This window comes from Hesperophylax consimilis, chromosome 27 (genome assembly GCF_061612785.1).
Source record: "Hesperophylax consimilis isolate HC1 chromosome 27, BYU_Hcon_1.0, whole genome shotgun sequence".
Lineage (NCBI taxonomy): Eukaryota > Metazoa > Arthropoda > Insecta > Trichoptera > Limnephilidae > Hesperophylax > Hesperophylax consimilis.
In genome coordinates, this window is record NC_142862.1 from 3050152 (window position 1) to 3068755 (window position 18604).

At 35.9% G+C, this 18604-nt stretch overlaps 1 protein-coding gene and 1 non-coding gene across 2 annotated transcripts in view; both read right to left on the reverse strand.

Annotated features, from left to right (window-relative positions):
- The window catches only part of LOC149410471 (uncharacterized), a 41413-nt gene that overhangs the window by 22140 nt on the left and 669 nt on the right, over positions 1 to 18604 (reverse strand). Inside the window, exons 2-4 of the mRNA XM_089648007.1 lie at positions 17219 to 17414; positions 5855 to 5994; positions 4581 to 4757 (exon numbers count right to left, since the gene is read on the reverse strand). Of these exons, the coding sequence (XP_089504133.1) occupies positions 4581 to 4757; positions 5855 to 5994; positions 17219 to 17414 (513 nt within the window). The remainder of the gene's footprint in view (positions 1 to 4580; positions 4758 to 5854; positions 5995 to 17218; positions 17415 to 18604) is intronic.
- TRNAK-CUU (transfer RNA lysine (anticodon CUU)) lies at positions 9494 to 9566 on the reverse strand. Its single transcript has one exon. It is a non-coding gene; the product is annotated as a tRNA-Lys (tRNA).

An 18604-nucleotide genomic window follows, 5' to 3' on the forward strand; every position in this document is an offset into this window, starting at 1 on the left:
TATTTTTATATTCTGTTTAAACTTTAAAAAGTAAAACAAGTTCAAACTCAAAAGTTGTTCTAAAAATTACTAAAAAAAATAGCTCGACTAACATATTAACTATAAAAAAATATTAATTATCTTTGACCACTATTTAAAATGAAATATAGAAAAGTAAACATGTACGATAAACGAATAATTAATTATCTCACACATACTTTGAAAAAGTATATCTTATATAGAAACGTTGCCTAAAGAAGGAGGTAGCGCAACACAGCATAATATCCCAAAACAAATCACAGAGATTTACTTAATAACAGCATATCGTTTCCATACTGACCTATCAGACTAAGTAGAAGAAAGATAAAAAGATCTCCCGAGAGTGTGTTTTATTTTAGCACAATTAATGAAATGTTTTTTCATCATTTTCTAGATAATTATTAAAGCGATATTTGAAAAGTAACGCAACTTCCTTTGACACGGGGAGCAGTGTTACTTGAATAGAATTTTGAAGGTACAGGCCTTTGTGGCGAATTTGAAAAACGATATTGGCGATAAATTCATTTGGCCTTCTCTCTTCTAGGAAGAAAGCTTTCGTAGCATAATGTTTTATATTCAGAGATTGAATCAAATTTAAATTGCAAACTTTAAAATGCTTATCTCTATCAAAGGTTAAATTCTTTATTAAATGAAAAAATACGCAGTCAGATCAGATAAATTATTATTTAACAGATGGCCTTGAATTAACATAGGTAATTTCCAATAATTTACCTGCACAGTAAATTCCTTACAAAGATAATTTTGAAGGTAGATCAATAAATATTACTTTATTTATAAAACAATTCCTAGAATTCAACGATTTACAAATAAAATTGTATGTGGACAGTTTGTTTTAACGATTTAACATATTTTTAATATGTTTAAATAAAAGTTTCTCTGTTAATTTTAACATTCTATACCTTGAGAGTACTTCATATTCTTATTTTTTTAGTTATAACACAAAAATAATTGTACAATATACGTAAATACAATTTTTTTACAATGATTAATAAATATAAAAATAATTTGAAGTAAGATTACATATTATATTATATATTATTATTCTAGCTGATATTTGACATGAAATATGAATATATGAAACGCAATTAATATGATATATGGGTTTCTTTCTGGTTCTTCCCATATTACTTATATTGAATCAGATTTTAAAAAAATAAATACACTTTAATGAAATTAAAACTTTGTTTGATTTTTACTTATTTCCAAAATCTGTTATTTTATTTTCCCCCTTTTTACACTAAATGCACAGGAGGCCTGAATGAAAATAATTTCCCTCGGGGCTTATGGCATCTTTGGGGATGCAGTGAGGAGGGTCTTTTGAGGAAAGAAAAGAGTGAATACAGGCCTTGAAGAGACTCATGTTGTAGGAGGGAGGAAAAGCGACCCATTATTTTAATTACAATTTGAAGAATTTCAAAGATAATATTCAAATTCTGTTATTATTTAAGTATTGCGTACAGTTCTCCAGTGAAATAATAATAAAAAATTACATTTGATGAATTGTTCAAGTCCTGTGAAACAATCCATACTTTTACAAGTAGCGTGTAAATCTTAACACAGCATAGATTTGTTGGTCAAATACATTGTACCTACATATAGTTTTGTATTAATGATCGACAAGTCGGTGAATGCAATCTGTAAGACAGATGGTAGAAATATATTACAAGTCTGTTCATCGCTACGCAAATCATCCAAATTTTATTTTTTTATTATTAAAAGCCAGTTGTTTTATAGAAATTCAAATATAACATTCAATTGCCATCAGAGAGCCGTTCAAGCAATTTTGGTTGCGTTGAACGCTGATTTCAGTTTCAGCTTTATTTGGATATGTTTGTGGTTATTAAAAAAAATTACGTATGTATTATGGTAGATTATTCTCCCTGCAAATGCTTATGAAAATACCCTGGGAGAAACAAGGATTATTATTATTCGTAAATATTGTCCACCTAATGGCTCAGATTTTGGAATACACACTACGTTAAAACGTAATTATGACACGAAACGACAAATTAATTTTGAATACATTGTAAAAGATGCATTTCAATTCTATTTTTATTAAATTAAAGTTTAAAAAGACTTCCTTATGTGCACGAATTTGACGTTTTGTATCAAAGAGTTTACTGAAACACAGTGCATTTCCCGTAAGCTTTTGCTGCAAATTATGGTATAATAAACATTAAACTGCACAGCCTCATAGAAACTATAAAATAAATCGAAGTGTTATGAAATAATTATTATTAACCTGCAAAAAAATGCGCATCCTACACTTCAAACATAAATATTGAGTTCAAATGACATATGGAAACCACAGATCGATGATAAAATAGATCGATGATCGATAAACAACCAGTGTTTTGAGAAAAATATTTATGGCTAATCAAACTTAAAAACGTTTTCCAATAAATTGGGTCCACATACAATGATAAAGATTTTTCATTTAATAATCAAAAATAACATAGGTAATGCTTCATTCACATTCTGATTTTTTTTAAAACGAATAATTTTTTTGCGTTATAAATATTAAGTAGGTTGAAGTAACGATTTTTTTTATTAAAGGTTTTTGCATTTCGCGATTAATAATAATCATTTAATTTAGGGTGGCGGTCATGAGAACCGTCGCCCCGGGAGCCATTCATACATAGCATGATCTCTTTATTTTTTTAACCAGTAGGTAACATATTTCGTTTTGCATATATTTTTATTTTTTTATTAAATTAATGATAATTCTTATAAAGCCATTTCTGCGAAAAATTAGCTCGGTGACGCTGTAATCTACCAGGAGCACAGACGTTTGGGAAAGTAATTTACTATTAAAAACGGTTTATTCAATTGTTTTTTTTTTTTTTAAATAACCTTTTTTCAGTTAAAAGTTTTTACATATGGGTACTGTCACCCCGTACTGAAAACATGATCAGTATATTTCTTTCTTTAATTTTGTAGTCCCACACTCTTCGTCTCATCTACACCCAAACATCAAATGGCTTAGTACATTTACCCATTAGTTGCTTGCAACGGGCCAAAAGCTAATTTTAGGCACATACATTCAAACATACATACATTTGAATAAATTTGTGGTCACACATTCATTGCTTCATTCACATGCAAACATACATATTACATTTTTAAAAGTTTTTAAATTTTGCGTGTTTTTGAGGTAAGATTAGGTTAGAACATGAGAAAAGGTATTAGATTTAAATCACAAACCAGTTTATACAAACCTATCGTAGCCCACAAACTACTTGAAAACTGGGATATAACTCTAAAGGGGACGCGAGCAGGCGTTATTAAAGGGGCAATTTATGTTACAGAAAATAACATGGAAAATAGGTTTTAGAATTAAATCACAAACCAGTCTATACAAACCTAGCGTAGCCCACATACTATTTGAAAACTGGGATGTAACTCTAAAGGGGACGCGAGCAGGCGTTATTAAAGGGGCAATTTTTTGTTACAGAAAATATTTATTAGAATTAAATCACAAACCAGTCTATACAAACCTAGCGTAGCCCACAAACTACTTGAAAACTGGGATATAACTCTAAAGGGGACGCGAGCAGGCGTTATTTAAGGGGCAATTTTTTGTTTCAGAAAATAACATGGAAAACAGGTATTTGAATCAAATCACAAACCAGTCTATACAAACCTAGCGTAGCCCACATACTTTTTGAAAACTGGGATGTAACTCTTAAGGGGACGCGAGCAGGCGTTATTTAAGGGGCAATTTATGTTACTTAAAAATCTGCAGTCCCACACCCTCGCCTCATCTACATTCAAATACTACACCGCGCGATTAATTTTTACCCATCAGTTGCCTGCAACGGGCAAAAAGCTAGTATTATCTTAATAGTTGTAAGATCGTAGTAAACCGTTTAAATTTCAGATTCATTTATTATTTTTTTCATTTTAGTTAATTGAAAATTCCTCTGAAATGTCTGACAGCGGGAGCGACGATTTCCACTCCTCTAATTCAAGTTCGAGTAAGAGTAGCTCTGATGAGAGTGATGTCAGTGATGTCATACCTGTGTTTCCCAACCGCAGGATGCGAATTTCCAGTAATTCTTCGGATCGTGACCAAGAAATGGAGAGTAACACAGGAAATTACTCATTTTCAAATGTACCTCCCGGAACCAATTTTTCTACCGAAAATTCTCATTTTTTCGAAACGCCTGGACTTCGGGATACTCCTCCGCGTGATTCTAAACCAATATCATATTTTGATTTATCGAAATCCTTGAAAATTCAAAGAATTTATGGGGTTTTAAAAATATATATAGTTTCATAAAAAATAATGTTTTTTGGTGGCATTTTACAAGCAAATGTATGAATTTTTTGGCACTCAAACGGTTAAACATTATATGGATTATATGCATAGTGCATATTTAAACCTTTTCTCGCCAGTAATGCAAATTACTGCTATTTGGCAATTAGCTATTTTGGCAGTCACAAAGGAAGCCTCAGGGCACGTACTTGGCTGTAATTTATTAACTTGGGTCACGCTGCTGTTGGTAATTAAAGTTTGTGTGGGAAGGCATAGCACCGACCTTGACAGGGGTCGTCCGTCTGGCATGTGTCCCTGGTTTCGTCACGCCCGTTGGGGCAGTCGGGCCGCCCGTCGCATAGGAAACTGTAGGGCACGCACTTGGCGCCGGGCATGGTGCTGTTTGCCTTGTCACAAAGGAACATCAGAACTGAACTGCAGTACGGATATGGGTATACCCCTGAAAATATTAATAAAATAAAAACAAATCTTGAGAAAAGTCGCCTAGTGCTGAAAGATAATCTAAAGTATTAAAACATTAAAATTCAGAAGTGAATAAAGATAGCAAGGTTCCTGCAAAATGCAATATTAATAGCCTTACTAATAACAAAAAACATTTCCCAACCACTAACCTTTGTTTTAGTTACACATTGAATAAAGACTACAATTTCAAGTTTATACAACAGATAAACAACCCCCTTTGTCTGTATAAACAATGTATATATCTTTCCATGAATTATGGCTGTTAAATTTCAGATTCTATTGGTAAGGTTTTTTACATGTAAGTTTATCAATTGTATAAAATTTACAGCACATAACCTGTTATATTTTGCCTTTGTTATAAGTTAACTTGAGTACAATTCTCCCATTTGGAACCCACATTACAATATTCATGTACAAGCTAATGAAAGAATAAAGAATAAATTCTATAAAGTTAGGATTTATCTCAGTGCAGAAATTCTGGGACTAACTACCATATGTATTCCTCACTGGCCAGAATACTAATGGAGGGTAATAATTATACTGAGTCAGTGGACATCTTCATTATCACTTAACAAATACAATAGATTGTTACTGAGGCAGTAATTTTTACTATCCCTAAAAAGGGCGTTAATAAATAAAGAGTCTTGGATAACCCAGAAATGGACTGTGCACAGTATTGCAATAGATCAATTGTAATTAGTCTGTTTCACAGATATTTCAATAGAGACTGCTATGGAGGGACTATCAGCATTATTTCCCTGCACCCCAGTGCACCAGCGAGAATTTTAGCGGAACATCCATACCTGCATGATGTCGTTGTCGTGAGAATGGTTCGTTTCTCTGGCTTGTTATTCGTACAATCTTTTACTAAAGAAAAAAAAATTATATATACCCAAAAGTAAAAAGTTTTACTTGCATGACAAATAAACAACTCTGAGAATATTTTGTTATTTGGTAACCGGATAAAACAGAATATACTGCAAAACGTGATCAAATAATAGAGGTTAGTTTAGGTTTTTTTCTTCAATAAAGTTGTCATAGTACCATTGATAACACTGATGTGTTGTGACGTACCTTTGGCCCTGACTACGAGAGCGACACGCGCCAGCGCCACGCGGTTCTTCCGCTCCAGACACATGTATTGCCCCGCGTCGCTGGCCGTCAGCTGCGTGATGGACAGCCACAGCGCCCCTCCGTCCACCCACGTACTGGACCTGTCAGTTAAGGAGACACACATTAGTGCGAGAGATTCTGCTATGACTGGTAAATGGTTTTGCAGATTGGACTACTGCAATAGTTTGTATGCTGGCCTGCCTGTTGTATATTTAAACAGAACATGAGGGGTCCCACTGCTCAAGTCTCTCATCAGGATTGTCTGTGGTGTGTCTGAAGCTATACATGCTGTTCTTGTATTGTTCACTGGTAATGTTAATTTCTTTGATTTTCCTTTCTATTGTCATCTTCTAATGTAAATTAACACAACTTCAGAGTGGATCAATGCAAAACGAACTCTAAGCAGAATTCTTGCCTGAACAGACTATGCAATAATTACAATAGCGTATTATCCAAGGTAGATATTTTCAGTTGCGAACTTACCAAATACAAGAGGTCCATAAAAGAATATTTCTCTGATGGTTTGTGAATAATGTTATGTCTCTATTGTTTACATATTTATTATTATTTGATGTATATCTACAATCTCTCTCCATGGCTACAAGTGTATTGATAAATGTTTTGTTTTGTAAATTTTTCGTCTTATATAATCTTTTGTTATGTATAAATTTTTGATTACATATTCCTTTCTTACAAATTTAATTTACTTATTCCTTATTATGCTGTCTCAGTAGAGGTAAAGTCACAAGGAGGATATCCATAAATGGTTTTATTTTGGCTGTATAATACTTATGTACAAACTGAAATAAATGTAAACTGTTGATTTTTTTTAAAGTAGTCTTGACGTGAGAATCAATAGAGGGACCAATCTGATCCTTAAAATGGCATTTTATAACACAGCTCGTCTAATACGCAGTGCCACCAAACACTATATCATTCCTCTTCTACATGATTGCCTACACTGGATTCGGGTCATAGAAAGGGTTGAATTCAAAATTCTAAAAAAAATAACTGACCTAATCAACAGGTTCTGTGCCATAGTACATGTGCTCTTATTAATCTCAATATTAGTTTATCAATATTACCGACTTTACAGTGACCTACTGTGATCTTTACAGTGATCTACAGTGATCGTTACAGTGATCTACAGTGATATTTAGTGATCTGTACAGTGACCTACAGTGATCTTTACAGTGATCTTTACAGTGACCTACAGTGATCGTTACAGTGATCTACAGTGATCTTTAAAAGAATCTTTACAGTGATCTAATTTGTTGCTAAAAAATTCACGGTCAGCCGTGCACAGCCATATCAATACCTTCTGGCAATTAAAAGGGAAAATGGGTTGGTGTCATAGATAACCAAATTAATAGACGAGCCAAAAGAGGAAAGGAGAAAAACCAACTTGCGCGGAGCGCGGGAGGCTGTCCCACTTTCGGTGATTTGTCAATAAATTAATCTGACAGTATACAGGCAACTCGCACTGTAATTTCACCATTCGGTCCTCGAAAATAAAATCTGCATTACTAGCCTTTTTTACAATGGCGCGTAAATTGCTGGCTGCGTAAAAAACATAACTACACATCCCAAATCGGGAAAACAAATATTTGGGCTTGTTTACAAATTTTAATATTTTATTACACTATTTAGACAAGTTTACAAATGTGTTATAATTTTGTCACCTCACTCAATTTTAGTATCCTACGTCAGGCAATTCATTTTAAGAATAAACATTCAGATCCTACGCAGACAAGTCTCACAATGAACAGCGCTGCAAACCTTTGCCTTATTTTAGCGAACTTTACTTTTCTGCGCACGGTCTGGTTATTTCAATGTGCGCTCTTCGGTGGTCAATGTACGACTTATGTTATAGGTGTTAGGGCAAATCTAATAATTTGAATATCTATAGTTGAAGTGTAGTTCCAACGTTATACTCAACGGCAGTGGCGGCCGGTGGTCAAAATATGTTGGGGTTCACCGGATTACAACATTAAGTCATAAAATAAATTAAATAAAGGTAGATACCTATTTATAAAGAAGTTCTATTATCTGCTCCTTTTGTTTAGCGAAGACCTCTATCAATGCTTAACACTGATAGTGCGTTCAGTCTGTCCTGGCTCAACGTGTTTAAAAAAGATTTTATTCTTTTTAACGTTGAGAAACATCTTTAGCTTTCAGCTGAGGTCATTCCAAAGGTCATGAATGGTGCACAAAAGTTTTAGTAATTTCACAGTCTCGGGAAAGTCTTCTAATAAACAAGTACTATAAAAAATTTGTAAAATTGATAAAGCGCCGTTAGCTTTTGAAAAATCGTCGCGGGCGTAAATTGCACAGATTTCACTTTTACTTAACTTTATTTAGGAAGTCATACGTTTTAAGCGTCACATTGAAATCATGTTCTGGGAAATTTGACCTGTATCGATTTTTATTAAATGGCTCATTATGGTGTTTAACTTAGGCACGATAGCCTGAATCCAATTGCATTCCGATGTCAACTTTTCCTAAAACCTTTAAGCTCAAAACTTTTTGTAAATGTAAATGACAAGAATTATGTTTTTTGATTTTTTCAGAAAGATGAGTTACATCAGTAACACCGCTGATTGTCCAAACTGAATCAACATCGTAAATTCAAAACGTAAAACAAAATAAACTATTCAATTGATCACATGCACAGAGCTACGAAGCTTTTTTATACATTGTTTTGTTAAATGATCGAGTAAACTTCTTCGATCCAGATTTTCACTCTTGTTTTATTATCAGTTCAGGTTTTAGGTGGACCGGCATTGTTTATTATCACTTTGTTTTCAAAACTCGACCTATTGTTCTTAATGTATTCTACATTCAAACTCATTGTAACGTCAAAGAATTGTGCAAGTTTGGATTGCCACGGTAGTGCCTGATTATTGTTTTGTTGAGAGTTTTTCGGGTGGCTGCCCTGCGACCGGTTTGAGGGGCGAGCAAAAATTACGCGGGTAGGTAGATTGGGAACAATACGCGGGAGGACGATTCCGCGGTGCGCGTGGCGTTAGGCGAAAAAAAATGGAGATTGAAATTTTGAGAAAAAGATCGCGCGGATACCTTGAACTTATCCTTTGGAGACTTTCCGTTTAAATTTACAAAACGCATAACCAACGTTTCGACTCCTGTGTGAGATCGGCCTGTGCTTGTTCGAGTGTTGTGGCTTGAAGAGATGAAAATATACAATCGGTTATTTGGATTAAAAAATGGTTTTATTTGTGAAGCGTAATTCCTTGGAGACTACACTGGATTACCAAGCATGCTGTCGAGGTGACACAAAGATGAATCATCATTGTTCCGTTAAACGTTCAATGGATGCTGTTTAATTGAGGATGGCCTCGCGCACTCCATCAGACGAATCTCTACCCGGCGCAACCTGCTCACCGCTGGCGGACTCTCAAAACACCTTCAGACGTGACAACATGATCAAGGTTCTTCAATGCTTTTACACATTATGTCTTCTTGCCTTAGCCCCATAATAGCCCTGGTGATTGACAAGGGTCCATGCTCATCAGACGCTCATCAGACGCTCATCCGACGCTCATCAGACGCTCATCAGGATGACATCAGACGTGACATTGGCGCCCAACGTGGGGCTCGAACCCACGACCCTGAGATTAAGAGTCTCATGCTCTACCGACTGAGCTAGCCGAACTATGTCCTTAACATGTCCTTAACATAAGCTAGTGAACTATGTCCTTAACATGAAAATTTCCTACTACCTTGCCTTGCATGTCTGCAAGGGTATACACTAAATTAGAAACTTTGTTTTTGATAACGTTTCGCACAAACCTCGGAGCCAATTTGTGCGAAAAGAAATTGGGTCCACTCGATTGGACAAAATTTTTCCTCCACACCACATCTCCAACTTCATAATTTACCGACTTCCTACGTAAATTATAATGTTGAGCATTTTTCCTATAAGCCTGCAACAAGGCCTCCGAAACTTTATTGTAAATCGGAGCCAAGTCCTCTAATTTCTTAGCAAAACTATCTCTTGATTCCTCTAAATTCGAATCCGCACCGCTAGAGATCAAATTTTTATGAAAATTGCCATCAATTATTTGTTCACGCCCGTGCATTAAAAAAAAAGGTGTGTAACCTGTCGCGAAGTTAACCGTATTGTTAAGTGCTGACTGTATTTGTGGCAGAAACCTAGACCAATTACGTTGGTCGGACTCGGTCAAAATAGACAGTGTAGTACCTATCGTTTGGTTATAACGTTCTACGACGTTATTTTGTGGCGTGTAGTAAGCATTATAGAAAGATGCCGGAACATTATAATCAGATAGCAATTTTTTAAATTCATTAGATATAAATTGTTTGCCATTGTCGCAAACAAATGTTTGTGGGACCCCATGAATGAGAAAAATGTACTGCTCTACATTTTTAACAATGCTTTTTGTGGTAGCGTTCCTAAGTGGGAAAATCCATGTGTATTTTGAAAACACGTCTACGACTGACAAAATATATGTGAATCCGGAATAACTTCTTGGCAGTGGACCGACAAGGTCAATGGACAACATTTTCATTGGTCTGTTGACTATTTTTGGATTAACAGAAATCCCCGCCGGTGCAGCTGTATTAATCTTATGAGCTTTGCATGTTTTGCACCGATTTACGAAGTTTTTCACATCCTTATACATTCCAGGCCAATAATAATGTAGATGAACCTTTTTGTAAGTCCTAAATATTCCCGGATGACATGAAAGGTCTGATTCGTGTTCTTTCCTCAAGATATCTATACGTTTCTCTGCAGGTACTACTAATTTCCACGCCGTATCTTCGCAAAGGGCGAAACGGGTCTTACAGTGTCTAAATAGTTCGTTACCCAGAATTCTGAAATTAATAAATCTTTGAGGTGCATTAAGACAATTAGAGAACAAGTTATTGTACCATGTATCAGTACTTGTGGGAACTGGAGCAGGCGCATCCCCCGTCGACAATAATGAGACTTCCATACGGGATAGTGCGTCAGGTACCGTATGTAATTTGCCTTTTCTATGTATGACATCAAAAGAAAATTGCGACAATCGCGTAGACCATCTAGCTAACCGACCGGTAGGGTTCGAAAGAGACACCAACCATTGCAAACTTGAGTGATCCGTAATCACAGTGAAATGAGTCCCCTCTATATATGGTCTGAAGTGATTAACCGAGTCCAAAACTGCAAGAAGCTCGCGCTCTGTGACACCATAATTTTTTTCATGAACATTTAAGCAACGCGAAAAGTAAGACACTGGGTGTTCCTCGCCGTTAAAGTTCTGCGTTAAAACTCCACCAATTCCGACTGCGCTGGCATCGCAATGTATAATGAAAGGTAACTTGAAGTCTGGACAATTCATTACGGGAGCTGTTGTGAGGGCTTCTTTTAATTTGTTGAATGCGTCCTCTGCTTCTTGAGACCATTTAAAATTACTTACTCCTTTTCTTGAGCCAGTAAGTTTAGTTAACGGTGCTGCTACGGTGGAAAAGTCTTTAATAAACCTGCGGTAATAACCGCACAATCCAATGAAAGCTTTAATTTGCTTTGAGTTTTTCGGGATTGGATATTGTTTGATACAATCAACTTTAACCGGATCTGTCCGTAGTCCTTCTGAATCTACCACGTAACCTAAGTATTTTAGTTCTTTCTTGCAAAACTCACTCTTTTTTAAATTTATTGTTAGACCAGCTTCTTTTAATCGTTCGAAAACCTTTCGTAGTAGTTTTAAGTGAGATTCAAAATCAACCGATATTAATATTAAGTCGTCTACATATCCAAACACATTTTCATCAAATTCAGGGCCAAATAGCTTATCAATTAGACGTTGTAATTCGCTGGGTGCATTTTTTAGGCCAAAGGGCATACGCGTAAACTCGTAAAGACCATAACCAGGTACAACAAATGCTGTGACAGGAGCTGAGGACTCATCTAGAGCAATCTGCCAAAAAGCTTTCGAGAGGTCTACAGACGAAATAAAACGCGCGCCACGAAGCTTGTCCAAAATGCGTGACACGTATGGTAGTGGATATGAATCTCGCCTCATAATTGCGTTGATTTTTTGACTGTCAAGACAGAATCTTGCGGAACCATCTTTTTTTGTTACTAGAAGCACTGGACTAGACCAAGCCGATCGTGAAGGGCGAACAACACCTAAAGCTAACATTTCCTTTAATTCAGCTTCTAATAAGCGTTGACGCGCTGGAGACAAAGGATAGTAACGTTGCTTTATCGGTGGTCCCGTGGTTTCTATATGATGTTGCACAAGATGGGTGAGTCCTAACCCACATTTTTCAAATGAAATTGTTTCAAATTTTTTGATGATTTCTTTTAACTTCCAATTATCTTTTGGAGAGAGAAAAGAAGCTGCAGTAATTTTTCTAATTTCATTAATGCCCCTCTCAAAATCATAACTTGTGATGTTTACTTCTGGAAACAGTTGCGGAGCTACTTGGAACTGTCTCCAAAAGTCGACCCCCAAAATAATCGTAGGTGAAAGTGACGGAATTACAAAGAATAAAATGTCTTTAATTTTTTCATTAAAGGTAACAGGTATTCGCATCGTGCCTATTACATCTTGGTGTTTACCGTCTGCAGTGGTAACAAAAGAATTTAAATATCTTAATTCAAATCCTAAACTAGTAAAAAAATTATAAATATTTCCCCCAAAACAACTAACCGAAGCGCCGCTATCCAATAAACATGAAAAGATCCTATTTGCAATGTTAATATTAATATGTGGTCTGATGTCATCCTTAGCATGTTCCAGAGGCGTGAATGCCTGCATTGCACGTGTCTTAGAACACTCTAAAGATGAAAACAAAGTACGGTTCCCCTCATCCTCGTACGTAAGATGGTGAAAACCGCCCTTTAGTTTTTTGAAAACCGAGGTTGATTTTGATTTTGCCTTTTCCTGCAGTTATTCCAAGAGTGGCCCTGTAATTTACAAAAATTGCAATAAAAAGATCTATTGTTCTGGGAAGAATTATTTCGAGAAGAAGAAGAAGAAGAAGTCGGTCCTTCAAAATGAACAGCTCGCCGAGGTTGACTATGTGAGGGTTGCTTTGAAGTGTACATCTCTATTTTTGTGCAAGCTGAAACTAGGGACTCTAGATCGGATGTGTCGCTGGAGGCTAATACACTTGCATATTTGTCTAAAAGACTATGCCTTGCCAGACGCACTAACTGCTGATCAGAAAGGGGTTCTAGTAATTTGGAATTCGCTATTCTCAAATTGTCCACGAAATCAGCAACAGTGTCGTTAGGGTCCTGTCGCATAGTGTAAATTGATCGCGTTGCTTCTACCTGGCTGTCTTCGCGTTCATAGCGATCTATAAGCTTATTTCTCAATGTACTCCAATTTAAATTCTCTTTATCTAATGCACGAAACCAGTTGGCCGCCTTTCCTTCAAGAAGTTCACCAAAACCCAAAACCAAATTGTCCGTCTTAGTTTTCCTGGCTCTACTCAGTTCCTCGACCCTGTACAAAAAATCCCTGACGTCTGACGTCCCGTCAAAACGTAACTGCCATGAATAGACTTCATCTTCCTTTCTTGCTGAATAATAGTAGTTATTTGTTATATTATTTACTTGAGGATCCAAGGATTTGTCTATTGATTCGGAGCCCCCTTCCTTTAATGATAGATTAAAATTACGTGCCTGTTGTCTCATTGCTGTAAGGGTTGCTTCTGGAACAATTTTTCTATCTTCTAAAAGTACAGTCAACTCCTCCCTCGTACAACTATTGATGTTAGGAATCGCCATTTTAATTGAAAGGAAAAAAAAATTTTTGAGAAATTTTTCAAAAATTATTTAAAAAACATTAACTCTTAAATTTAAAAAAAAAAAAATCTGGTACACTAACACGTTACCGCAAGTCGTAACAAATGTGTTCAAATTCTATATAAGTGTATAGCTCGCATTTACAAATGTAATGACATATCAAATGATCGACAATAATAAACATTATCGCTGTCACTATGTTCAAAACAATATCAACTGACAGGTCCGTGTTACCAGTGGATTAAAACAACAGCACCCGAATATCATTCAGTAGTTAATTTAAAAAAATATATATTGAGCAAATGAGCGAACGAAGCTAGTTCACGTCAACATTGTACACCGTCTACCGAACAAAACATCAATGTAAAGCGAACGAAGCCACAACGCAACCACGCAATGCACACATATAAGTACTTCGTAATGCACATTATATATAAACATTAAGCATATTATTAGAGAATTTATACATTAAAAATTATTAAATTACAATTTTTAATCTTAAATTTGATACGATAGAGAGTATCCCCTTGCCATAGGCTTAAATACGAGCACCTAAAGTTGTTTTAAAACTTTATTTACGTTGGGCGCCAATGTCACGTCTGACGTCCCGTCAACATAATGGACATAACTTTTGGTTGTCATTATCCTTTGGTCTGAACCCTTCTTTCACAAGTTCATTTGAGTTTTCTTATACTTTTGTCAACTATCGAAGTTTTATTAGTATCCAAAGAGTCTCCAGGGGACTTGGAAAGAAGGATTCTTATTTTTTTTGTGTGTGAAAGAATTGAGCAATTTTTCATACACAAGATTATGTAATTTCTATTTTAGTTGTTCAATGTACTAGTTTTATGATTAAATATATTTAGTTTAATATATATATTTTTAAGTCTTAGATTCTTAAGGAAATTCTCAAATTGTGTTGTTTCAAACAAAGGGAAGTACATACTGCTTTGGCGTACTTACCTATTAAATAATTCCGTCTGGATATTATCGTTTTACCTCTGCTACGTAAGAGTGTGTCTTTGTACAGTTTTGTTAGTCATAAGTACAATTTGGTTAGTTATAAGTAATATATGCATAAGTATCTCATTGCTAGTACCAGTGTTATGCTGTAAATTTTGTAGTACAAGTGTCGATCTCTTGAATTGTGCTCGTACACCTCGTAACCTGTGTCAATTATCTAAAGCACATAGTTGAACACCAATTATATTTTGTTTGTCCAAGAAATTTCGACTCTTTGCTTACATGGTAAGTGAAATTTTTGTTAGAATGCCATCTAGGTTACTTCCTTAGTCATATTTCTTGAGCAAGCAATGTTCATTCGAAGAGAATATGCTAGGTATTTTTTATATGTAAACCCTGATTCAACCACGATAGACAGGTTTATCTTCTGATTGTAAAACCTCATCTAAAATTCTTGGCATTAAGTTATGTAAATCCTGCACTGAACATTTTTAAATCAATGTTGTAATTGATTTTGTGAAGATCCCTTAGAGATTTAGTGGATTTTTATTTTGTTAAGTTCTATTGTTTCAAGTTTTTATCTTAGAATGGTAATTTTGATTTATATAAACATAGGGAGAGAAAGAGAGTTTAGGTAGTTACTTTATTTATTTTCTGTTAAAAATATATATGTGTTTTTGTTTTCTTCTTCAAAGAATAAAGTGGGAGCTTCAGTTCTCCATACTCACTGGTGTCTCAGAGAGATTATCTCTCGATAAGTGAGTAAGTGTTTGCGAATCTCATATTAGAGATATAAAAGTGAAGGTACAATCCTCATGTAAATATTAATAATAATAACGGTTGTGCAACACCAATCTGCGAATTGGTTTTCTCTTTTCGTTTTCTTGGTTTATAACTTGTTTAGTTTTATGGTTTTCTGTAAAAGCTTATTTATTTCTACTAGCTTTGTCTTTTATGTACATGTCCGGGAAAGAAAGGTATTTGCGTGATTTTTTTTGTTTTGGTAATTTTACTTCACTTCGCGGCGTAAAATTTCCGGGGGTTGCGGGGAATTGTAACGTCAAAGAATTGTGCAAGTTTGGATTGCCACGGTAGTGCCTGATTATTGTTTTGTTGAGAGTTTTTCGGGTGGCTGCCCTGCGACCGGTTTGAGGGGCGAGCAAAAATTACGCGGGTAGGTAGATTGGGAACAATACGCGGGAGGACGATTCCGCGGTGCGCGTGGCGTTAGGCGAAAAAAAATGGAGATTGAAATTTTGAGAAAAAGATCGCGCGGATACCTTGAACTTATCCTTTGGAGACTTTCCGTTTAAATTTACAAAACACATAACCAACGTTTCGACTCCTGTGTGAGATCGGCCTGTGCTTGTTCGAGTGTTGTGGCTTGAAGAGATGAAAATATACAATCGGTTATTTGGATTAAAAAATGGTTTTATTTGTGAAGCGTAATTCCTTGGAGACTACACTGGATTACCAAGCATGCTGTCGAGGTGACACAAAGATGAATCATCATTGTTCCGTTAAACGTTCAATGGATGCTGTTTAATTGAGGATGGCCTCGCGCACTCCATCAGACGAATCTCTACCCGGCGCAACCTGCTCACCGCTGGCGGACTCTCAAAACACCTTCAGACGTGACAACATGATCAAGGTTCTTCAATGCTTTTACACATTATGTCTTCTTGCCTTAGCCCCATAATAGCCCTGGTGATTGACAAGGGTCCATGCTCATCAGACGCTCATCAGACGCTCATCCGACGCTCATCAGACGCTCATCAGGATGACATCAGACGTGACATCATTCTTAATTTATACTTTGAACAAACACAAAAGTAATCGTAAATTAGTATAACCTGCAATTGATATACCTTATTAATAATTGATATACAAGATCGATATAACCTGCAATTAAACTTAAAAACTTTCGCAGAGTAAGAAATTTTTTTAATTCAACAGACCGTGCCCGGCAAAGGCAAGTACCTACTGACTAAACTGATAATAAGTAATCTGACCATCACTCATCTCTTAATGACAAATTTTATCTTAAATGCTTGTATCGAAGAAGCGAAACATTCGCTGAAAATAGCAGATGGTAAATTGAAACCACGATATCGACAATAACATTAAACATACGCGTTTTAGTTTAACTTTCTACTGAATAAACCGTTCCTTCTGATGTGGTGGTAAAACCCCGAACGCCGTCCATGATATGGTATTATTTGCAAAGAATAGTATGAACTGGTATGTACCCACGCTTTCGACTGTTCCACAGAATATGCGACAAAGCAGTTAAATTTTGGATCGCAATCCAAAACGAACTGCTACGAACATAGGCACAAGTCAAATTCGGTCTGCAAGTTAAGGGCGCTTAATAAGTAGGTACCTTTTGAATGAGATATTAGAACCGAACCGAGTTTCGTATTGTGATTAGTCATGTCGGAAATCTTGTTGGTTGTTCGGCGCTCGGGAGCACATATTAGCTGGCCGCCACTGCTCAACGGTTGACAATCGTGAACGTTGCCGATTTTCCAATAGTCGTCAGCACCCAGTATTATGTAAGTATATAGCCGTAGCTGTACCTGTTGGCATCCTGTCTAGGAATGGACCACTGCAGGTTCATGCTGCTGATGGGTAGCTGCTTGCCGTCCCTGAGCAGGGCGCAGGACAGGGTGAGGTTGTCATTGACGGCCTTGACTATCAGCCCTTCCGAGGTGTTCTGATCTACAGCACTGATCTCAAGGTAGGACGGCTGCTCCAACTCAGGCTCGGCCCAACCTATAGTACAAAATACAATTATGTATTAATTCAGATATGTTAATTATTTTATACATTAAATTCACATTGACAAAGCCCAGATCGTTTATGAGTACCAATTGGCTGGAGCCAGTGGGACTATGGCATCCCCAATTTGGGAAATAGATAAATATGCAGAAAAGTGGGACATTTTTTTTTTTGTATATAGGAGACGGTTGACGTAAGGTCCCCGTGAGCACTTAGGCCATAGGCCCATTGTGCTATCTCCCATTTTACCTCATTCCTTTAACAGTAACCCGGTATCTTTAACAAAGTTCACCAGGGTTGTCATTTGATATGTGGCTATGTCTTCTGGTTCTACAATGTGTCTTCCCAGGTATCTGAGCCTTGTTCCCAACAGAGTGGGACATTGGCACCAAAGGCATGGTTAATAAGGACATTTTATTTTAAAAACACTTATCCGTTAGATAACAACAAGAAACAACTATCTCAGAAACCGAAAATGGAAAATAATGCATTTTAATAACTAATAATAATTTGATGTAATTTTTTCACACCATATTTTGACATAATAATATATTTTTTAAAACTATTCCTATTAAATCCAAACTGAGAACTTATTTTAGGTTCTTACGTTCATATATTTTTGGTTAAATGAGAGAGAAAAAAACCAACCTTAAAACTTTCACATAAATAACAATGGCCGCCAGGTAAACAATCGATTTTTAATGAATATATTTAAATAAAATGTGCGTGTAAAAACCGGGAAATGTGAGTGTAAATCAGATTGTGATTAGTATTGTATTTGATGCGGTAACTGAAGAATTCTCTTTCACGGGTGATTTTAAAACATAAATATTTATTTTATTGTTTTAAAAGTAAGACAAACATTGCCGGGTTATGAATATCCTGACAATATTTGAAAATCTCCTACTACCACCACAGTAAGCGGAAAATGTTGCTCGTGGTGTGATGGAGGACTTAGCCAGCCGAGGAATTGAACACACTACGCCTGGGTGGGACCCAAACGAGATGTCAACTCAGCCACCGACCGGTTAATATATGTACTTTTTGTTTGTTTAATAAACATCTACATCACCTGTAAAGGTTAAACGGATCATATAGATTGTGCCCGAATGAATTATTTGATTATAAAACTAAATTTTATGACTTTTGGCAAGAACATTTTGATGACATACTAAAACATTTAA